We start from the raw sequence: 19,189 nt of genomic DNA on the forward strand, positions 1-19,189 counted from the left end.
TCCCCGGCTTGGATGTGGGCCGGAGGAGCCCCTTTTGCCCGCAGGCTCTGGCCCTGAGAAACGGTTGCCTTGGCGGTGGCGGTGTCTCCCTCACTTTGGTTGGACTGTTGCCTTCTGTCGGGACTTGGTCGTTGGGAAACCCAGGAGGTTCCCTTCACTAACGAATTCGGCAAATTCATGGCAACTCCTAGCCTTGCCGGGGTCTGTAAGCCCCTGCCAGATGGTGCTGGCTTCTCTTTGCGTACTGGTCCGGTACCGCCGGGCCACCGCCCGTCCACGGTCCTTACGGTAAACTCTGATAGGCCACTCCTGCAGACGGTCACCACCGTCTGCCAACCTTGCTGTCTCGCCCGGGCCACACTATCGGACGCTGTCAGTTAGTTGCTCCACTACCACTTTCCTTCCTCTCACTTTCGCCTCCAAAACTAATCTGTCTACTTTTCCCGCCTCCAGGACTGTGAACTCCTTGGTGGGCGGGGCCAACCGCTTGGCCCACCCCCTGGTGTGAACATCAGCCCCTGGAGGAAGGCAACAAGGGTTTTATGTCTGACTTCGGTGTGCCTGCTGGGAGTGTGGGGTGTGTGGATGTTCTGCTCTGTGGCCCCTGGCTTGTCCAGGGCGCCAGACGAGCACTACCATGTTTGGGTGATCAGAACTTATAACTAGTGATGAGTGAGCACTATTGGGTTTGGGTGCTCAGAACTCGTAATGAGTAGTTGGACGCTCGAATGGGTGCGACTTGTGTACCTGTGTATAATGGAAGTCAATGGGGGACTTCATCATTTTTCAGGAAATGTTCCAGTTCCCCGTTGGTTTCCATTATATTCGGGTACTCGAGTCATGCCCAGTGGAGCGTCTCACTACTCGATTCGAGTAATGAGCACCCGAACATGGTAGTGCTCACTCATTACTAGTTACGAGTACTGAGCACCCAAACATGGTAGGGCTTGCTCATCATTAAAAGATAGATACTAACATTTCTAATTGTCTCCAGGAAATGCCATCTATGCCTTTGGCAATGGTACAGATGTTGTACACAAGCAGAACATCCCTCGGCCTGCCCTCACGACTATCTCTCCTCGGACTGAGAGGAGACACGTTCTTCCAGATAACCAGAGTGATAGTAACACACAATATGAAATAAACCCAGATATATGTGATTCAATCCAGGTAAGTGCCACAATCTGTGACATATGGTAATTGATATCTTGTACCTCCAAACTTTAAAAGTTAAGAAAAAGGCACACATACTGTGGTGTGCAGAAATGTTGCCCCTAGTAAGGTCCATTACAGAAAGCCACGGACCCACTTGGGGGGAGGGGCGACATGACCAAGGGGGAGGTAGGGAGTGATGGGTTAATAGGGACAGTGGTATATGCCTAATATGGCTTTGGGGGATGGTTTTAGCCGGGGAGGAAGAGGAGGAGCAGGGAAAGGGTTAGCTGGGAGAGGAAGGAGTTACCTCCTCTTCTGTTTCCGGACGCCGAACGATCTGCACGTGCACCTCCATGGCAGATCTTCAGGAGCTCCAGCGTCTGATTCAGGCAGCGGTCGCAGCGCACGGGCCCCTGGCAGTGCAGACCCACATCAGGGCTGCCGGGGTTAACCCGTCGGCGCTTGCCCCTCGTCCCCCCAGCAGCGGCGGGCGCCAGTCGCGGCCCCCCCGCAGGTATTCCCCGGGCGCGGGGGGGGCGAGGAGGAGATGTAAGAGCCCCTCCAGGGACCCTCCGCAGAGTGCAGCGCAGCAGCAGCGTCTGGCTGCTGCAGAGGCCGGCGGGAGGAATCTTCGTTCCAGCCGCGGCGGTCGGGAGGTGGGAGTGGCCAGCACGGGGCCTGCTTCCGGTCCCGGCCTCCGGGCTGGAGTTACTGAGACTGCAGCGGCTCCAGGCCGGGAGCGCGCTCGGCGCAGGAGAGAGGCCAGCAGATCCCCCTGCAGTCGGCGGGGGGACCGCGGGGCTGCACGTGGCGGTAGGTCCGGCGCCGGGGGGGGGTCTGCGGTGCCTGACCCCGGTGCGGCTGAGAGAAGGAGTGACGGCGGGAGCCCTGCGGCAACCGCCGGGTCACTCAGTACCGCTGTGCAGCCCCCGGATGTGGCAGTCTCCCGTGGGAGCGGGAGGACTCGGCGGATGGAGGCCTGCATTAGCCCAGGAGGGCCAGAGGCGACGACGGCTGAGATCCGGAGCCGGGCGTTTGGTCGTCCGCGCCCAGAGGCCCCTTGCAGTCGGCAGGGGGGCGGGCGCAAGAGGTCGAGGCCCGGGGTGCCGGCGCGGGGGACAGGACGGTCTCCTGGGTTGTCACCCCGGGGCAAGAGATGGAGCGGGGATGACTCTGCCCACGCGGCGGCCCTGTCTGGCGGCCGTGGTGGGGGGGGTGCTGCGGCGGCGCCCCCCGGATGTCGGATGGAAGATGAGGCCAGCGGCGAGGAGGGGGAAGAGGCTTTCGGTTCGGAGGAGTCGGATGGACGACAGACGGAGGACAGCGAGGCGGCGGTCTCGGGAGACGCCGAGCGGCGGTCGGGTGAGACGGCCGCGGAGGCGGCAGGGGCTGCGCTGGCGGGGGGCTTCGGGGGGGGGGGCGGCTGCGGCTACGGCAGCGCCCGCTGGTTTCGCAGTGTGGAGTCAATTGTTGGGGCTGTTGCAGGGGCTGGCGGCGGCTTCGGGAGCGGGGGGGGAGGGGGCCCAGGCGCCGGTGGCGGCGTGGGTGGGTGCAGCCGGTTTAGGGGCCTCGGCGGCGACGGGGGGTGACGGAGCGGGTGCGAGTAGAGGGGGGGGCGAAGGGGGGAGTGAGACGGGGGGGGGAAAGGAGAAGGAAAAGGAGAAGGAAAAGGAGAAGGAAAAGGAGAAGGAGGATGAGGTGGTGCGCTTAGATGATAGGGCTAAAAGCGAAGTTTATGTTTGTTTTGAGGGCCCGCTGGGGGCCCATTTAAAGAAGGAGGTGCGGGAAAAAATTTGGAAAGGGGAATATGTGGAGATATTTTCTCTGCTTCCCCTGGAGAAATTTAATTTGGATAGGGTTAAGCCGAGTGATTCCAAAAAGGAGAAGGACGAGGAGGAAAAGCGCCGTTATAGGCTTATTCCTCGGACTTTTGCCAACTGGCTACAGGCATTTGCGATTTTGGCGAGCGTGGTCGGGGAGAAGGAGCCGGAGCATTGTTCGGCTTTGTTCGGCTACATGGATGCGATAGGGGAGGCTTATCGAGTTTATGGCGGACTGGCGTGGCTGCGCTACGACGAGCAATTTAGGCAGCGGAAGGCATTGCGGCCAGATATGCGTTGGGACCATAAGGATATTTCCTTATGGATGCGATTGATGTCGGCACCGGCTCAGCCCTTTCGGGGGGGCGCCGGGGGTTCGGGGGGGGCCGGGTCCCCGGCAAGTTTCAAGAAAGGTTTGTGTTGGCAGTACAATGAAGGGCAGTGCAGGTTTGGAGCGGCGTGCCGTTTTAAGCATGAATGCTCCGGATGTGGGGGGGGACATAGCTTGTCCAAATGTTTTAAAAAAGGAAAAGGAAAGGCTGGTGATGGGGCTGGTAAGAGGGACGACGCCGGTGAAGGTAGAAGTGATGGTTCCGTTTTTAAATAGGTATCCGGACAAGGAGGCGGCGGCGTTGTTAAGTTCTGGTTTTTCGGATGGTTTTCATATTCCGTCGGTTGTTAATGCATCGGTTCCGCCGTATCGTAATTTGCGTTCCGCTCGGGATCACCCGGAAGTGGTGGATGAGAAGCTGGAAAGGGAGGTGGCTTTGGGCAGGATGGGCGGCCCTTATGTCGCCCCGCCGTGCGGGAATTTGGTGGTGTCACCGTTGGGGGTGGTACCAAAGAAGGAGCGGAATAAATTTCGGCTGATTCATCATTTGTCTTACCCGGAAGGATTATCGGTGAATGATGGCATTGCGCCGGAGTTGTCGGCGGTATATTATGTGTCGTTCGATAAGGCGTTGGACCTGGTTAGGGCGGCGGGGCGGGGTGCATTGATGGCAAAGGCGGATGTGGAAGCAGCGTTTCGGTTGTTACCGGTTCATCCAGATAGTCAGCATTTGTTGGGTTGCTGGTGGGATGGCAGTTATTATGTTGATCGTTGTTTGCCAATGGGCTGTTCCATTTCGTGTTCGTACTTTGAGGCATTTAGTTCGTTTGTTGAGTGGGTGGTTCGGGACGTGTCCGGGCTTACGTCCATCATTCATTACTTGGATGATTTCCTGTGTGTCGGGCCGGCGGGTTCGATGGTTTGTGCGGGTTTGCTATTTGCGTTGCAAAAAGTTGCGGCCAGTTTCGGGATTCCTTTGGCGCCGGATAAGACGGAAGGCCCGGCGCCGGTGATGTGTTTTCTGGGAATTGAAATTGACACCATTGCTATGGAATGCAGGTTGCCGGCGGAGAAGGTCCGTGATTTGAGGTCCGCAGTGTCAGGGGTAAAAGCGGCGAAGAAGGTGCGGCTTAAGGCGGTGCAGTCTTTGCTTGGAAAATTGAATTTTGCTTGCAGAATTGTGCCAATGGGGAGAGTGTTTGCGAGGCGTTTGGCGACGGCGACGGCCGGGGTACGGTTGCCGGCGCATTTTGTGCGGATCACAAAGGCGATCAGGGACGATTTGGAAGTATGGGATCAATTTTTGCAGCATTTCAACGGCCGGACGCTGGTGATGGAGAGGGTGGCGTCTAACGGGGCGTTGCAGCTGTTTACGGATGCGGCGGGGTCGGCCGGGTTTGGGGCTGTCTTCAGAGGTCATTGGTGTGTCGGGCAGTGGCCACAGGCGTGGCGGGAGAGCGGCTTGGTTAGGAATTTGGCTCTGTTAGAGCTATTCCCCATTGTAGTGGCAGTGGAGCTATGGGGGTCGCACTTTGCCGGAAGGAAAGTGTGTTTTCATTGTGATAACCAGGCGGTGGTGCACGCGATTAACAACTTGTCTGCTAAGTCGGAGCCGGTGGTGGTGTATTTGCGGCATTTAGTGTTGAGATGTCTGCAGTTGAATGTGCAGGTAGTGGCAAGGCACGTTCCGGGTGTTGACAACGAGGTGGCTGATGCTTTGTCTCGTTTTCAGTTCAGCAGGTTTCGGGCGCTGTTGCCGTGGGCGGACGAAGTTGGAGTGGAGTGCCCCGAGGATTTGTGGCATCTGGTGAGGCGGTGATCTCAGACTTGATTCGGAACTCGGTGACCGAGGTGACTTGGTGCCGGTATGCTAAGGTGTGGGCTGAATGGGAGGAGTTGTTGCGTCTGATGTTTGGTGGGGAAAGCGTGGATTACTTGGTGGCTTTGTTGTCATTGGTGAGTACGGATTTTTCAGCCGGGCGATCGGCATCGGCTGTGGCACATCGGGTGTCGGCAGTGGCATTTTGGTTAAAAATGAGAGGGGAGCGTGATGTTTCACAGGATTTTCGGGTTCGTCAGGCTTTGCGGGGCTTTCGCCGTGGCGTACGGGAGAGGGACAAGAGGCGCCCTGTATCGTTTGGTTTGTTGAGACGGATGGTGGGTGGCCTGAGCGGCATTTGTGAGTCTGTGTACGAGACGGTTCTATTTACAACGGCTTTCGGTCTCGCTTTTTATGGGGCGTTCCGGATAGGCGAGCTGGTGAGCCCGTCCAGGGTGACGGGTGGTGGTTTGATGTTTGAGGACGTGCAAGTGAGCAGTAGTCAGGTGGAGTGCCGGATTCGCCGGTCAAAAATGGATCAGCTGGGCCGTGGTAGATTGGTGGTGTTATATGCGGTTCCAGGAGAGGCATTGTGCCCTGTGCGTTTAGTCGAGAGATTTATGGCCGTGAGGGGAGGCTTACCTGGCCCGTTGTTGCGGCATTTGAATGGGTCGTTTTTGTCGAGGTTTCAGTTTGTGGCGGTGCTGCGGCTAAGTCTACGTAACGCGGGGGAGCGCCCGGAGGAATTCGGGTCGCATTCATTCCGAATTGGTGCAGCAACGGAGGCAGCCCGTTGGGGGCTTGGAGATGAGGTGGTAAAGCGTATTGGTAGATGGGAATCTTCTTGTTTTCGGCGGTATGTGAGACCGCAGTTGTTGTAGCATCATGGGACTTTGGTTACGTGCGGAAGGTTTGAGGAAAGGGGTGTTTTTTTTGATGTGTTGGTGGTTGTGCTGTTATTGGTTTTGATATTTTCGTTTTGTTTTATTTGTTATAGGGAAGTGCCTGATCTGGATCTTGGGGCACTCCTTCGTATTTTGGGGTGCCCGTCGGGCGGAGGTCCGCCCGAATGGTCGACAGCTGGGTTTGGATCGTGCGCAGGCGACTGTTCGATGGATCGGAGTTCGGGGCATGGAGTGGGGCAGGGTGGTCCCGGAATTTCGTTTCCATTGTAAAGTTGAGCGGCCCCCGGATGTGCTGGTATTGCATGTGGGGGGTAATGATCTTGGTGCCAGGGCGTCGCGGGATTTGATCCGAGACATAAAGATTGATTTACTGCAGTTGTGGAAGCGGTATCCTGGTTTGCTGGTCGTATGGTCTGACATAGTGACCAGGTTGGCATGGAGAGGGGCTCGGTCGGTGGAGAAGGTTAATAAGGCCAGGGCCCAGGTGAATAGGGTAGTGGCTAGGTTTGTGACCAGGAATGGTGGGATTGTGGTACGGCACAGGGATTTGGAGCCGGCTGATTGGCGATTTCGGAGGGGTGATGGTGTGCACCTCAACGAGGTCGGTCTGGATTTATGGGCGTTGGGTCTGCAGGATGGTGTGGAGCGTGCTTTTGGTGTGTGGCGGGTCCAGGCCACGTAAGGTGTCACGTGGTCTGTCCTGTGGCGGTGGGGGTAGGTCTGGTCCAGAGGTTTGGAAGTGATTGGTGGCTGGACCGGGAGTCATTGTCTTGGTATGGTGGCTCTCGGTTTCCGGGATGTGGCAGGCACGGGGTTCTGCCAAAGTGTGGGGGTCAATCCGTGGGTGATTGGCACCTCGTCTCTGGGTCGGTGTGTTGCGGCCGGGGACAGGGGGAGTAGTAGTAGTGGACTGGGCCTACCCCGGGGGGTATTGTAAATGTTATTGTCTATTGTTACCGTTATGTGGTTGTTTTGGGTCGCCCGTTGGACGGCGTCCCTAAGGTACTAGTCTGTAAAACAATAGGCAATAAAAAGGCTGCTGTGGCCATTTGAACCAAGTCGCATGCAGTCCGTGTGTTTAATTTTAGAGGATAAGGGGGTTTGGTTACACAGACATCATGACCGGAGAATCCTCCCTCAGCTGGTCAAGAAAGCCACGGACCCACTTGGGGGGAGGGGCGACATGACCAAGGGGGAGGTAGGGAGTGATGGGTTAATAGGGACAGTGGTATATGCCTAATATGGCTTTGGGGGATGGTTTTAGCCGGGGAGGAAGAGGAGGAGCAGGGAAAGGGTTAGCTGGGAGAGGAAGGAGTTACCTCCTCTTCTGTTTCCGGACGCCGAACGATCCCCGCCCACCCTCCCTTTGTGTTGTCATGTGGGAGATGTTTTTGGGTAGTTGGGATACCTTTTGTCACAGTAGCGGTGGGGGTAGGTCTGGTCCAGAGGTTTGGAAGTGATTGGTGGCTGGACCGGGAGTCATTGTCTTGGTATGGTGGCTCTCGGTTTCCGGGATGTGGCAGGCACGGGGTTCTGCCAAAGTGTGGGGGTCAATCCGTGGGTGATTGGCACCTCGTCTCTGGGTCGGTGTGTTGCGGCCGGGGACAGGGGGAGTAGTAGTAGTGGACTGGGCCTACCCCGGGGGGTATTGTAAATGTTATTGTCTATTGTTACCGTTATGTGGTTGTTTTGGGTCGCCCGTTGGACGGCGTCCCTAAGGTACTAGTCTGTAAAACAATAGGCAATAAAAAGGCTGCTGTGGCCATTTGAACCAAGTCGCATGCAGTCCGTGTGTTTAATTTTAGAGGATAAGGGGGTTTGGTTACACAGACATCATGACCGGAGAATCCTCCCTCAGCTGGTCATGGCCCATTTCACAGTACGATATCACTCATGGCCCCACACAGCCTCTCACACACAATACCCCACAGTGCACACCACACAGACTATATGATACCTATTGAGGCTCCACATATAGAGTATGACCCCCTGACATTACATTCCCTTTGTCACAATACCCACAGCACCCCACACGTATGGTGTCCCCCACACTCACATTATGATGCTCCACAGCTCCCCACATAGTATCATGCCCACTGTAATCACATTATAATGACCCCAACCTCCCCACATCATGATGCCCCAACACAATATGATTTCACCTTATCCCCTCACACATTATCATGCCCTCAAGCACAGTATGATGCCCACTCCTTCCACACAAAAAGACCCCATATACCCCCCATACTATGATGCCCCCACAGAATATGATGACACCACAGCCCCTCACACAGTATAATGCCCTCAAAGCACAGTATGATGCCCACTGTCTGCACATAAAATGACCCCATATACTCCCCACACTATGATGCCCCAACACAATATGATTTCACCTCATCCCCTCACACATTATCATGCCCTCAAGCACAGTATGATGCCCACTCCTTCCACATAAAAAGACCCCATATACCCCCTATACTATGATGCCCCCACACAACATGATGTCACCACATCCCCTCACACAGTATAATACTCTCAAAGCACAGTATGAAGCCCACTTCTTCATAAAATGAGCCCATATACCCCCACACTATAATGCCCCCACAATCACCCCTAATGTATGATGGCCTCCCAGCTTCCCCAAACATTATAATGCCCACATAGCCCGTCACAAAGTATAATACCATCATAGCTACCTACACAGTAACAGTATAATACCCCTACATTGACCCTCTACACTGTATAATGCCCTCACAGCCCCCCATACATAATAAATCCCCCACAGCCGTTCAAAACAATATAATGCCTTTTCAGGCCCAACATTAAAGCTCTACACACATTATGATGCCTCCACAGCCCACCTCCCACACATAAGATGATGCCCCCCATATGTATCTCAATTGCCTGTGTGTCCATGGAGAATGTCACTTGATCTGAATGTCCTTCAGTCTCTACATAGATTGAATGATGAAGCAAGGATCTGATGGTTCCCTGCTCCACCATTTTATTAAACTGTATCTGTGTACTATGGAGACATAGGTGGAATGTTCTTGGGACACAGCAAGGGTTGGCACATTCCCCCTACTTCCTGGAACAGCAGGATAGCTCCCCAAATTTGGGACTGTTCTACTGGATCCAGAAGATCTGGAGGTATGGACCTAATCTATTACAGGTGACAGTTGGGTTGGCTCAAATACATGATGGGATTGCGTGACCTGCCAGTGATTTGTGTAACTTCTTATTGTAGGATAAGAAAAATGACAGTTCTCCCCACATTAGGATCTGCGTTTCTGAGGTATTATGTCTTCTTTTTTACCACCTTCTGATCCATTCATCTCTCCGCTTGTGTTGTGGTTGTGGACTGTGTTCTTTATTGCTATTCCATGAACATGCTGACCAGTGGCGTAACTAGAGTTTGATTGGGCCCGGTGCAAAGTTCAGACCTGGGCCCCCCCCCTCCACATACACCGACACTTGGGGTACGGGATAATGACGCTGACACTTGGCTCTTACCCTCAGCACCCAGATTTCCCATGATCTGAAATCCCTCTATGAACACCCAGCTTTCCTATGTTCTGATATCCATCTTGTCCTCGGCACTCAGCTTTCCAATGCTCTGCTATACATCTTTCCCTCAGCACCCAGCTTTCCCATATCAGAGCATGGGAAAGCTGGGTGTTGAGAGAAGATATATAGCAGAGCATGGGAAAGCGCCTTTATCCCTCAGCACAAAACATTCCCATCCCCTGATCGTATCTTTGTCCCCCCTCGTATATAGTTCTCCAAATACAATAATGGCCCCCACATAGCCTTCCAAATAGTATAAAGGGTCCCACATAACCCTTAATATATTAGAATACACTTCGATAGTCCTCCATGTATTATAATGCATTTCCCATAGTTCTCCATGCATTATAATTCACCCCATAGTCCTCCATATATTTTAATGCACCCCATAATCCTCCATGTATAAAGTAGCCCTTCAAGTATTATCATGAATTTCTCATAGTTCTCCATGTATTATAATTCACCCCATAGTTCTCCATATATTATACTGCACTACATAGTCCCCAATGTTTTATAATGCACCCCCATAGTCCATGTATAAGGTAGGCTCCATAGCCCTCCATATATTATAATGTAGCCCCCATAGTCCTATATGTATTACAATGCAGTCCTATAAAACTTCATATTGTATTATGCAGCCCCATACTCCTCCATGCATAATGCACCCCTATATTCCATGTATAACGTGTCCTTCATTTTGTAATATGCAGCCCCCTCAGACCTCCATGTATAATAATACATCCAGCCTCCCCAGTCCTCCATGTATAATAATGCAGCCAGCCTCTCCAGGCCTCCATGTATAATGTAGCAGCCAGCCTCTCCAGGCCTCCATGTATAATATAGCAGCCAGCCTCTCCAGGCCTCCATGTATAATAATGCAGCCAGCCTCCCCAGTCCTCCATGTATAATATAGCAGCCATCCTCTCCAGGCCTCCATGTATAACAATGCACCCAGCCTCCCCAGTCCTCCATGTATAATAATGCATCCAGCTTCCCCAGGCCTCCATGTATAATGTAGTAGCCAGCCTCTCCAGGCCTCCACGTATAATATAGCAGCCAGCCTCTCCAGACCTCCATGTGTAATATAGCAGCCATCCTCTCCAGGCCTCCATGTATAATATAGCAGCCAGCCTCCCCAGGCCTCCATGTATAATATACCAGCCAGCCTCCCCAGGCCTCTATGTATAATATACCAGCCAGCCTCCATGTATAATATACCAGCCAGCCTCCCCAGGCCTCCATGTATAATAATACAGGTAGCCTCCCCAGGCCTCCATGTATAATAATGCAGCCAGCCTCCCCAGGCCTCCATGTATAATAATGCAGCCAGCCTCCCCAGGCCTCCATGTATAATAATGCACTTAGCTCTCCATGTATAATAATCCAGCCAGCCTCCTCAGACCTCCATGTATAATAATACAGCCAGCCTCCATGTATAATATAGCAGCCAGCCTCTCCAGGCCCCCTTGTATAAAGTAGCAGCCAGCCACTCCAGGCCTCCATGTATAATAATGCACCCGGCCTCCATATATAATAATGCACCCAGCCTCTCCAGGCCTCCATGTGTATTATAGCAGCCAGCCTCCCTAGGCCTCCATGTTTAATATAGAAGCCAGCCTCTCCAGGCATCCATGTATAATATAGCAGTCAACCTCCATGTATAATGCAGCCAGCCTCTCCAGACCTCCATGTATAATATAGCAGCCAGCCTCCCCAGGCCTCCATGTATAATGCAGTCTCTCCAGGCCTCCATGTATAATATAGCAGCCAACCTCCCCAGGCATCTATGTATAATGCAGCCTCTCCAGGCCTCCATGTATAATGCAGCCTCTCCAGTCCACCATGTATAATGCAGCCAGCCTCTCCAGGCCTCCATGTATAATAATGCAGCCTCCCCAGGCCTCCCTGTATAATAATGCAGCCTCTCCAGGCCTCCATGTATAATAATGCAGCCTCTCCAGGCCTCCATGTATAATAATGCAGCCTCTCCAGGCCTCCATGTATAATAATGCAGCCTCTCCAGGCCTCCTTGTATAATAATGCAGCCTCTCCAGGCCACCATGTATAATAATGCAGCCTCTCCAGGCCTCCATGTATAATAATGCAGCCTCTCCAGTCCACCATGTATAATGCAGCCAGCCTCTCCAGGCCTCCATGTATAATAATGCAGCCTCCCCAGGCCTCCATGTATAATAATGCAGCCTCCCCAGACCTCCATGTATAATGCAGCCTCTCTAGGCCTCCCTGTATAATAATGCAGCCTCTCCAGGCCTCCCTGTATAATAATGCAGCCTCTCCAGGCCTCCATGTATAATAATGCAGCCTCTCCAGGCCTCAATGTATAATAATGCAGCCTCTCCAGGCCTCCATGTATAATAATGCAGCCTCCCCAGGCCTCCATGTATAATAATGCAGCCTCCCCAGACCTCCATGTATAATGCAGCCTCTCCAGGCCTCCCTGTATAATAATGCAGCGTCTCCAGGCCTCCATGTATAATAATGCAGCCTCTCCAGGCCTCCATGTATAATAATGCAGCCTCTCCAGGCCTCCATGTATAATAATGCAGCCTCTCCAGGCCTCCTTGTAAAATAATGCAGCCTCTCCAGGCCACCATGTATAATCATGCAGCCTCTCCAGGCCTCCATGTATAATAATGCAGCCTCTCCAGTCCACCATGTATAATGCAGCCAGCCTCTCCAGGCCTCCATGTATAATGCAGCCTCTCTAGGCCTCCCTGTATAATAATGCAGTCTCTCCAGGCCTCCCTGTATAATAATGCAGCCTCTCCAAGGCCTCCATGTATAATAATGCAGCCTCTCCAGGCCTCAATGTATAATAATGCAGCCTCTCCAGGCCTCCATGTATAATAATGCAGCCTCCCCAGGCCTCCATGTATAATAATGCAGCCTCCCCAGACCTCCATGTATAATGCAGCCTCTCCAGGCCTCCCTGTATAATAATGCAGCCTCTCCAGGCCTCCATGTATAAAAATGCAGCCTCTCCAGGCCTCCATGTATAATAATGCAGCCTCTCCAGGCCTCCATGTATAATATCGCAGCCTCTCCAGGCCTCCTTCTATAATAATGCAGCCTCTCCAGGCCACCATGTATAATAATGCAGCCTCTCCAGGCCTCCATGTATAATAATGCAGCCTCTCCAGTCCACCATGTATAATGCAGCCAGCCTCTCCAGGCCTCCATGTATAATAATGCAGCCTCCCCAGGCCTCCATGTATAATAATGCAGCCTCCCCAGACCTCCATGTATAATGCAGCCTCTCTAGGCCTCCCTGTATAATAATGCAGCCTCTCCAGGCCTCCCTGTATAATAATGCAGCCTCTCCAGGCCTCCATATATAATAATGCAGCCTCTCCAGGCCTCAATGTATAATAATGCAGCCTCTCCAGGCCTCCATGTATAATAATGCAGCCTCTCCAGGCCTCCATGTATAATAATGCAGCCTCTCCAGGCCTCCATGTATAATAATGCACCCGGCCTCCATATATAATAATGCACCCAGCCTCTCCAGGCCTCCATGTGTATTATAGCAGCCAGCCTCCCTAGGCCTCCATGTTTAATATAGAAGCCAGCCTCTCCAGGCATCCATGTATAATATAGCAGTCAACCTCCATGTATAATGCAGCCAGCCTCTCCAGACCTCCATGTATAATATAGCAGCCAGCCTCCCCAGGCCTCCATGTATAATGCAGTCTCTCCAGGCCTCCATGTATAATATAGCAGCCAACCTCCCCAGGCCTCTATGTATAATGCAGCCTCTCCAGGCCTCCATGTATAATGCAGCCTCTCCAGTCCACCATGTATAATGCAGCCTCTCCAGGCCTCCCTGTATAATAATGCAGCCTCTCCAGGCCTCCATGTATAATAATGCAGCCTCTCCAGGCCTCCATGTATAATAATGCAGCCTCTCCAGGCCTCCATGTATAATAATGCAGCCTCTCCAGGCCTCCTTGTATAATAATGCAGCCTCTTCAGGCCACCATGTATAATAATGCAGCCTCTCCAGGCCTCCATGTATAATAATGCAGCCTCTCCAGTCCACCATGTATAATGCAGCCAGCCTCTCCAGGCCTCCATGTATAATAATGCAGCCTCTCCAGGCCTCCATGTATAATAATGCAGCCTCCCCAGACCTCCATGTATAATGCAGCCTCTCTAGGCCTCCCTGTATAATAATGCAGCCTCTCCAGGCCTCCCTGTATAATAATGCAGCCTCTCCAGGCCTCCATGTATAATAATGCAGCCTCTCCAGGCCTCAATGTATAATAATGCAGCCTCTCCAGGCCTCCATGTATAATAATGCAGCCTCTCCAGGCCTCCATGTATAATAATGCAGCCTCTCCAGGCCTCCATGTATAATAATGCAGCCTCCCCGGGCCTCCATGTATAATAATGCAGCCTCCCCAGGCCTCCATGTATAATAATGCAGCCTCCCCAGGCCTCCATGTATAATAATGCAGCCTCCCCAGGCCTCCATGTATAATAATGCAGCCTCCCCAGGCCTCCATGTATAATAATGCAGCCTCCCCAGGCCTCCATGTATAATAAGGCAGCTTTCCCAAGCCTCCATGTATAATAATGCAGCCTCCCCAGGCCTCCATGTATAATAATTGGGCGGCACGGTGGCTCAGTGGTTAGGACTGCAGCCTTGCAGCGATGGGGTCCTGGGTTCGAATCCCACCAAGGACACCATCTGCAAGGAGTTTGTATGTTCTCCCCGTGTTTGCGTGGGTTTCCTCCCACACTCCAAAAAACATACAGATAGGGACTATAGATTGTGAGCCCCAATGGGGGCAGTGTTCCTGATGTATGTAAAGCGCTGCGGAATATGTTAGCGCTATATAAAAATAAAGATTTATTTATTTTATTTTATTTAATAATGCAGCCTCTCCAGGCCTCCATGTATAATAAGGCAGCTTTCTCAAGCCTCTGGCCACCGTGTACTCACTAATTTATATTAAAAAAAAAAAAACACACAACAAGTCCTCACCCTCTCTTTTCCTTCCCTCCGCTGCTCTGTCTTCACGTCTCCTCGTTCCACCGCTTCTGTCCTCACCGCTTTCCTCTTCCACCGCTGCTCGTCCTCCCCTCTCCTCGTTCCGGTGCTCCGGTCGGCGTCCTCCCATCCTGCGCTCTGTGCACTCAGCACAGCAGTCGCACCGAAGTGATGTCACCGCGCAGGCACAGGAGGAGAATGTGACTTACCTCAGTGAGCCATCATTTTTGGTTTTGGTATTATCACTATCCTGCTACCTTACAGATTATCCTAAAAATGTCCTCCCATAGAGGTCTGGCCTTTGGCCATTCCCACCACATTTGTAGTAGGGAATGAACCAATTACGTATTTTATAAAAAGTTCTGGAAACAATTTTTTTTTTTCTCCCACCATTTATCCCACCATTGCATTATCATCTTTCTTCTTCTATCTCGCCATTCCTGAACTATGGACCCCCCTCTTTCCTATATATAAAAATCTAGTCTTGTTAGGATTCAGAAAGTGGACGAGGTCCCCAGGAAGTCACCCAAAGAGAAGAGTTTAGGATCACACTAGCTATTCGCAGAACCCTGGTCCAGCGGTCATGTCAGTGGTCGGTGGCCAATGGAGAGCGCTCCACAAGCCTCCTCCTACCTGCTCGTATGCCTAGTGCCTCTTACAATTAGTAGGCCCAGTGTAACATCATTTGTGTGTGCCTACAGATATTGTACGGTAGTAACCGTTAGGCTCAAAACGGTCAGGGACAGACTATTGACATGTCTACTGGACCACTGCAAATCGATACACCCACTTGGCTAATAAGTCGAATAAGTCTAAATGTATGTTCAGGGAAGAGGGAGCTATACCTCAGGAATGGAGAGGCGCAGGCATGGTTTTTGTGGGCAGCGGGCAGAAGAGTCTCAGTGGGCCCCATGCACACGCAGACACGCAAATACACAGATACGTACACATACAGTCATACGTACATATACATATTTGAAGACAAACTCACAAAAATACTTATAAACAGACAAATCTATACAGAGTCATATACAGTGACATACATAGATACACATCATACATGCATACAGACACATTCCCGCTTGTCTCCATCCAGGTCCTCCTGGGCATGTGGCTGTGCTGCATGATGGCCGTCATTAACAGACATGGCCGTGCACACTGACACTGCTGTATATACATCACAGGAGAGGCTGGGGGCCACAATATATACATCACAAGAGGGGCAGGGGGGCATAGGCATTACTGGAGGGCATAGATGTTACTGGAGTAGCAAACAGCTATGGGGTAAATACATTACTGGGGTGGGTTGCATAGTGCTCTGGGGCCCTGCACATACAGCTCTGGGGGGCTGCACAGATGGCTATAGGGGGGCCATATGCACAGCTCTGATCCATACATACACACTCACGCAGCTCTACTACACACCCACACACACACACACACACCCTGATAGCACTATTGCACACATCTCTGCTGCATACGTACAGACACACACACACACACACACACACAGCTCTGCTGCATATACAGTTAGGTCCAGAAATATTTGGACAGTGACACAATTTTCGCGAGTTGGGCTCTGCATGCCACCACATTGGATTTGAAATGAAACCTCTACAACAGAATTCAAGTGCAGATTGTAACGTTTAATTTGAAGGTTTGAACAAAAATATCTGATAGAAATTGTAGGAATTGTACACATTTCTTTACAAACACTCCACATTTTAGGAGGTCAAAAGTAATTGGACAAATAAACCAAACCCAAACAAAATATTTTTATTTTCAATATTTTGTTGCGAATCCTTTGGAGGCAATCACTGCCTTAAGTCTGGAACCCATGGACATCACCAAATGCTGGGTTTTCTCCTTCTTAATGCTTTGCCAGGCCTTTACAGCCGCAGCCTTCAGGTCTTGCTTGTTTGTGGGTCTTTCCGTCTTAAGTCTGGATTTGCGCAAGTGAAATGCATGCTCAATTGGGTTAAGATCTGGTGATTGACTTGGCCATTGCAGAATTTTCCACTTTTTTGCACTCATGAACTCCTGGGTAGCTTTGGCTGTATGCTTGGGGTCATTGTCCATCTGTACTATGAAGCGCCGTCCGATCAACTTTGCGGCATTTGGCTCAATCTGGGCTGAAAGTATATCCCGGTACACTTCAGAATTCATCCGGCTACTCTTGTCTGCTGTTATGTCATCAATAAACACAAGTGACCCAGTGCCATTGAAAGCCATGCATGCCCATGCCATCACGTTGCCTCCAACATGTTTTACAGAGGATGTGGTGTGCCTTGGATCATGTGCCGTTCCCTTTCTTCTCCAAACTTTTTTCTTCCCATCATTCTGGTACAGGTTGATCTTGGTCTCATCTGTCCATAGAATACTTTTCCAGAACTGAGCTGGCTTCATGAGGTGTTTTTCAGCAAATTTAACTCTGGCCTGTCTATTTTTGGAATTGATGAATGGTGTGCATCTAGATGTGAACCCTTTGTATTTACTTTCATGGAGTCTTCGCTTTACTGTTGACTTAGAGACAGATACACCTACTTCACTGAGAGTGTTCTGGACTTCAGTTGATGTTGTGAACGGGTTCTTCTTCACCAAAGAAAGTATGCGGCGATCATCCACCACTGTTGTCATCCGTAGACGCCCAGGTCTTTTTGAGTTCCCAAGCTCACCAATCAATTCCTTTTTTCTCAGAATGTACCCGACTGTTGATTTTGCTACTCCAAGCATGTCTGCTATCTCTCTGATGGATTTTTTCTTTTTTTTTCAGCCTCAGGATGTTCTGCTTCACCTCAATTGAGAGTTCCTTAGACCGCATGTTGTCTGGTCACAGCAACAGCTTCCAAATGCAACACCACACACCTGTAATCAACCCCAGACCTTTTAACTACTTCATTGATTACAGGTTAACGAGGGAGACGCCTTCAGAGTTAATTGCAGCCCTTAGAGTCACTTGTCCAATTACTTTTGGTCCCTTGAAAAAGAGGAGGCTATGCATTACAGAGCTATGATTCCTAAACCCTTTCTCCGATTTGGATGTGAAAACTCTCATATTGCAGCTGGGAGTGTGCACTTTCAGCCCATATTATATATATAATTGTATTTCTGAACATGTTTTTGTAAACAGCTAAAATAACAAAACTTGTGTCACTGTCCAAATATTTCTGGACCTAACTGTATATACACAGCTTTGCTGCACACACATCTCTGCTGTGCTGCCCAAACAGCACACATTCACAAAGCTCTGCTGCCCACACAGCTCTGCTGCTCAGAGTAAATACACACTCTGCTGCACAAAGAGTATATATACACACATCTCTGGTCCTTTTGATTTCAAGGAAGGTAAGATGCTGGCACAGATGTCAAGCAGCAGCGATCTCCACTTTCCTTATTGAAAACACATGCACGTTCTGCCGAACCGAGCATGCATGTGTATTGAGGGATTTGGAATTTACAGTCTATGGGCATTTTTACACTGTGCAGGGCAGGGGGCCCACAAGGCTGACTCTCACAGCCACCCTTGATTTATTTATGGATTTTGAATATACTACCATGTCACTTTAGTTTCCTGATTACGCTCACACCTCTACCACACCACTTCTGTCATGTTACTAATTGTGATGAGTTGTTGTGTCACCTCTCAGCGCTAGAGGCCGGACATGTGCTCCATAACGCTGCACCTTCATATGTCACACATTTACTCTATTTTACAGTCCCAGCTAAATGCAGAGCTTGCCCCGGACTTACAGATAGAAGACGACCGCTCCGGGATGTCTCCGCACCACGCCAGCATGATGACCACCCTGATTGCTCTGACCCTCACCACCCTGTTCTGAGAGGCCTCTGGCACAAGGATGACACAGACTGAAACCTTGTACATAATGAACCCAACCAACCTTTAAAAAGCGGTGCCAGACAGCAAACTTGTGACCACCGGATAGAAAAAGAAAACGTGGTCCTTGACTGATACAGTAATTTAACGTCTACAGTCACCTGCCGGGCACTCGGACATTACCGCCTCTAGATACGTAAATTATCGGTGGGTTAGACACGACTATGTGAGTAAATATATGTATAGATAGAATAAAATAACGAGCTCGAAGGTGGAGAGACGACCTGCAGGCTCACAGCGGAGCGATGCTCTGCAAATTCCAAGAGGGATGAATCCATCACAAAGACTTCTACCCAGCAGATTTTCTGTCACCCGGGGAAGGGGGGAAAGGAGAAATATTACAACTGTATTGACTTGTGCTGACCAAAGCCAGACAAAAGCAAAGACGTGGAATATAAAGGAGGAAACCTGCAAGGAAGTGAAATAAAGCCGCCTGCGCGGCGAAGCTGACAGGTGATGAGTTAGCAGCGGGGAGATCTGTCGCTCCGGCTCCCTGTATATAAATATCTTTATACTTCCTTCTGCAATTCTGCATTTTTCTTCATTTAACGAATTAAAATGTATTGACCCCAAAGTCTCATTCATTTTATTATTGAGCTAGAAAAAAAAGTGGTTAGACATCACCAGGAGATCGGGCGGGGGAGGGGGGATAGACGGAAAGAGACTGCAGAGAGACGCAAATC

At 51.0% G+C, this 19,189-nt stretch overlaps 1 protein-coding gene across 1 annotated transcript in view; it reads left to right on the top strand.

Moving 5' to 3' along the window:
- GFRA2 (GDNF family receptor alpha 2) overlaps positions 1–19,093 on the top strand; it is a 106,321-nt gene extending 87,228 nt beyond the window's left edge. Inside the window, exons 7-9 of the mRNA XM_075346455.1 lie at positions 995–1,170; positions 9,278–9,325; positions 18,328–19,093. Coding sequence (XP_075202570.1) covers positions 995–1,170; positions 9,278–9,325; positions 18,328–18,450 — 347 coding nt within the window. The 3' untranslated portion in view covers positions 18,451–19,093. The remainder of the gene's footprint in view (positions 1–994; positions 1,171–9,277; positions 9,326–18,327) is intronic.
- Positions 19,094–19,189: the final 96 nt, after the last annotated feature.

Source organism: Anomaloglossus baeobatrachus, chromosome 4 (assembly GCF_048569485.1).
Source record: "Anomaloglossus baeobatrachus isolate aAnoBae1 chromosome 4, aAnoBae1.hap1, whole genome shotgun sequence".
Classification (NCBI taxonomy): Eukaryota; Metazoa; Chordata; class Amphibia; order Anura; family Aromobatidae; genus Anomaloglossus; species Anomaloglossus baeobatrachus.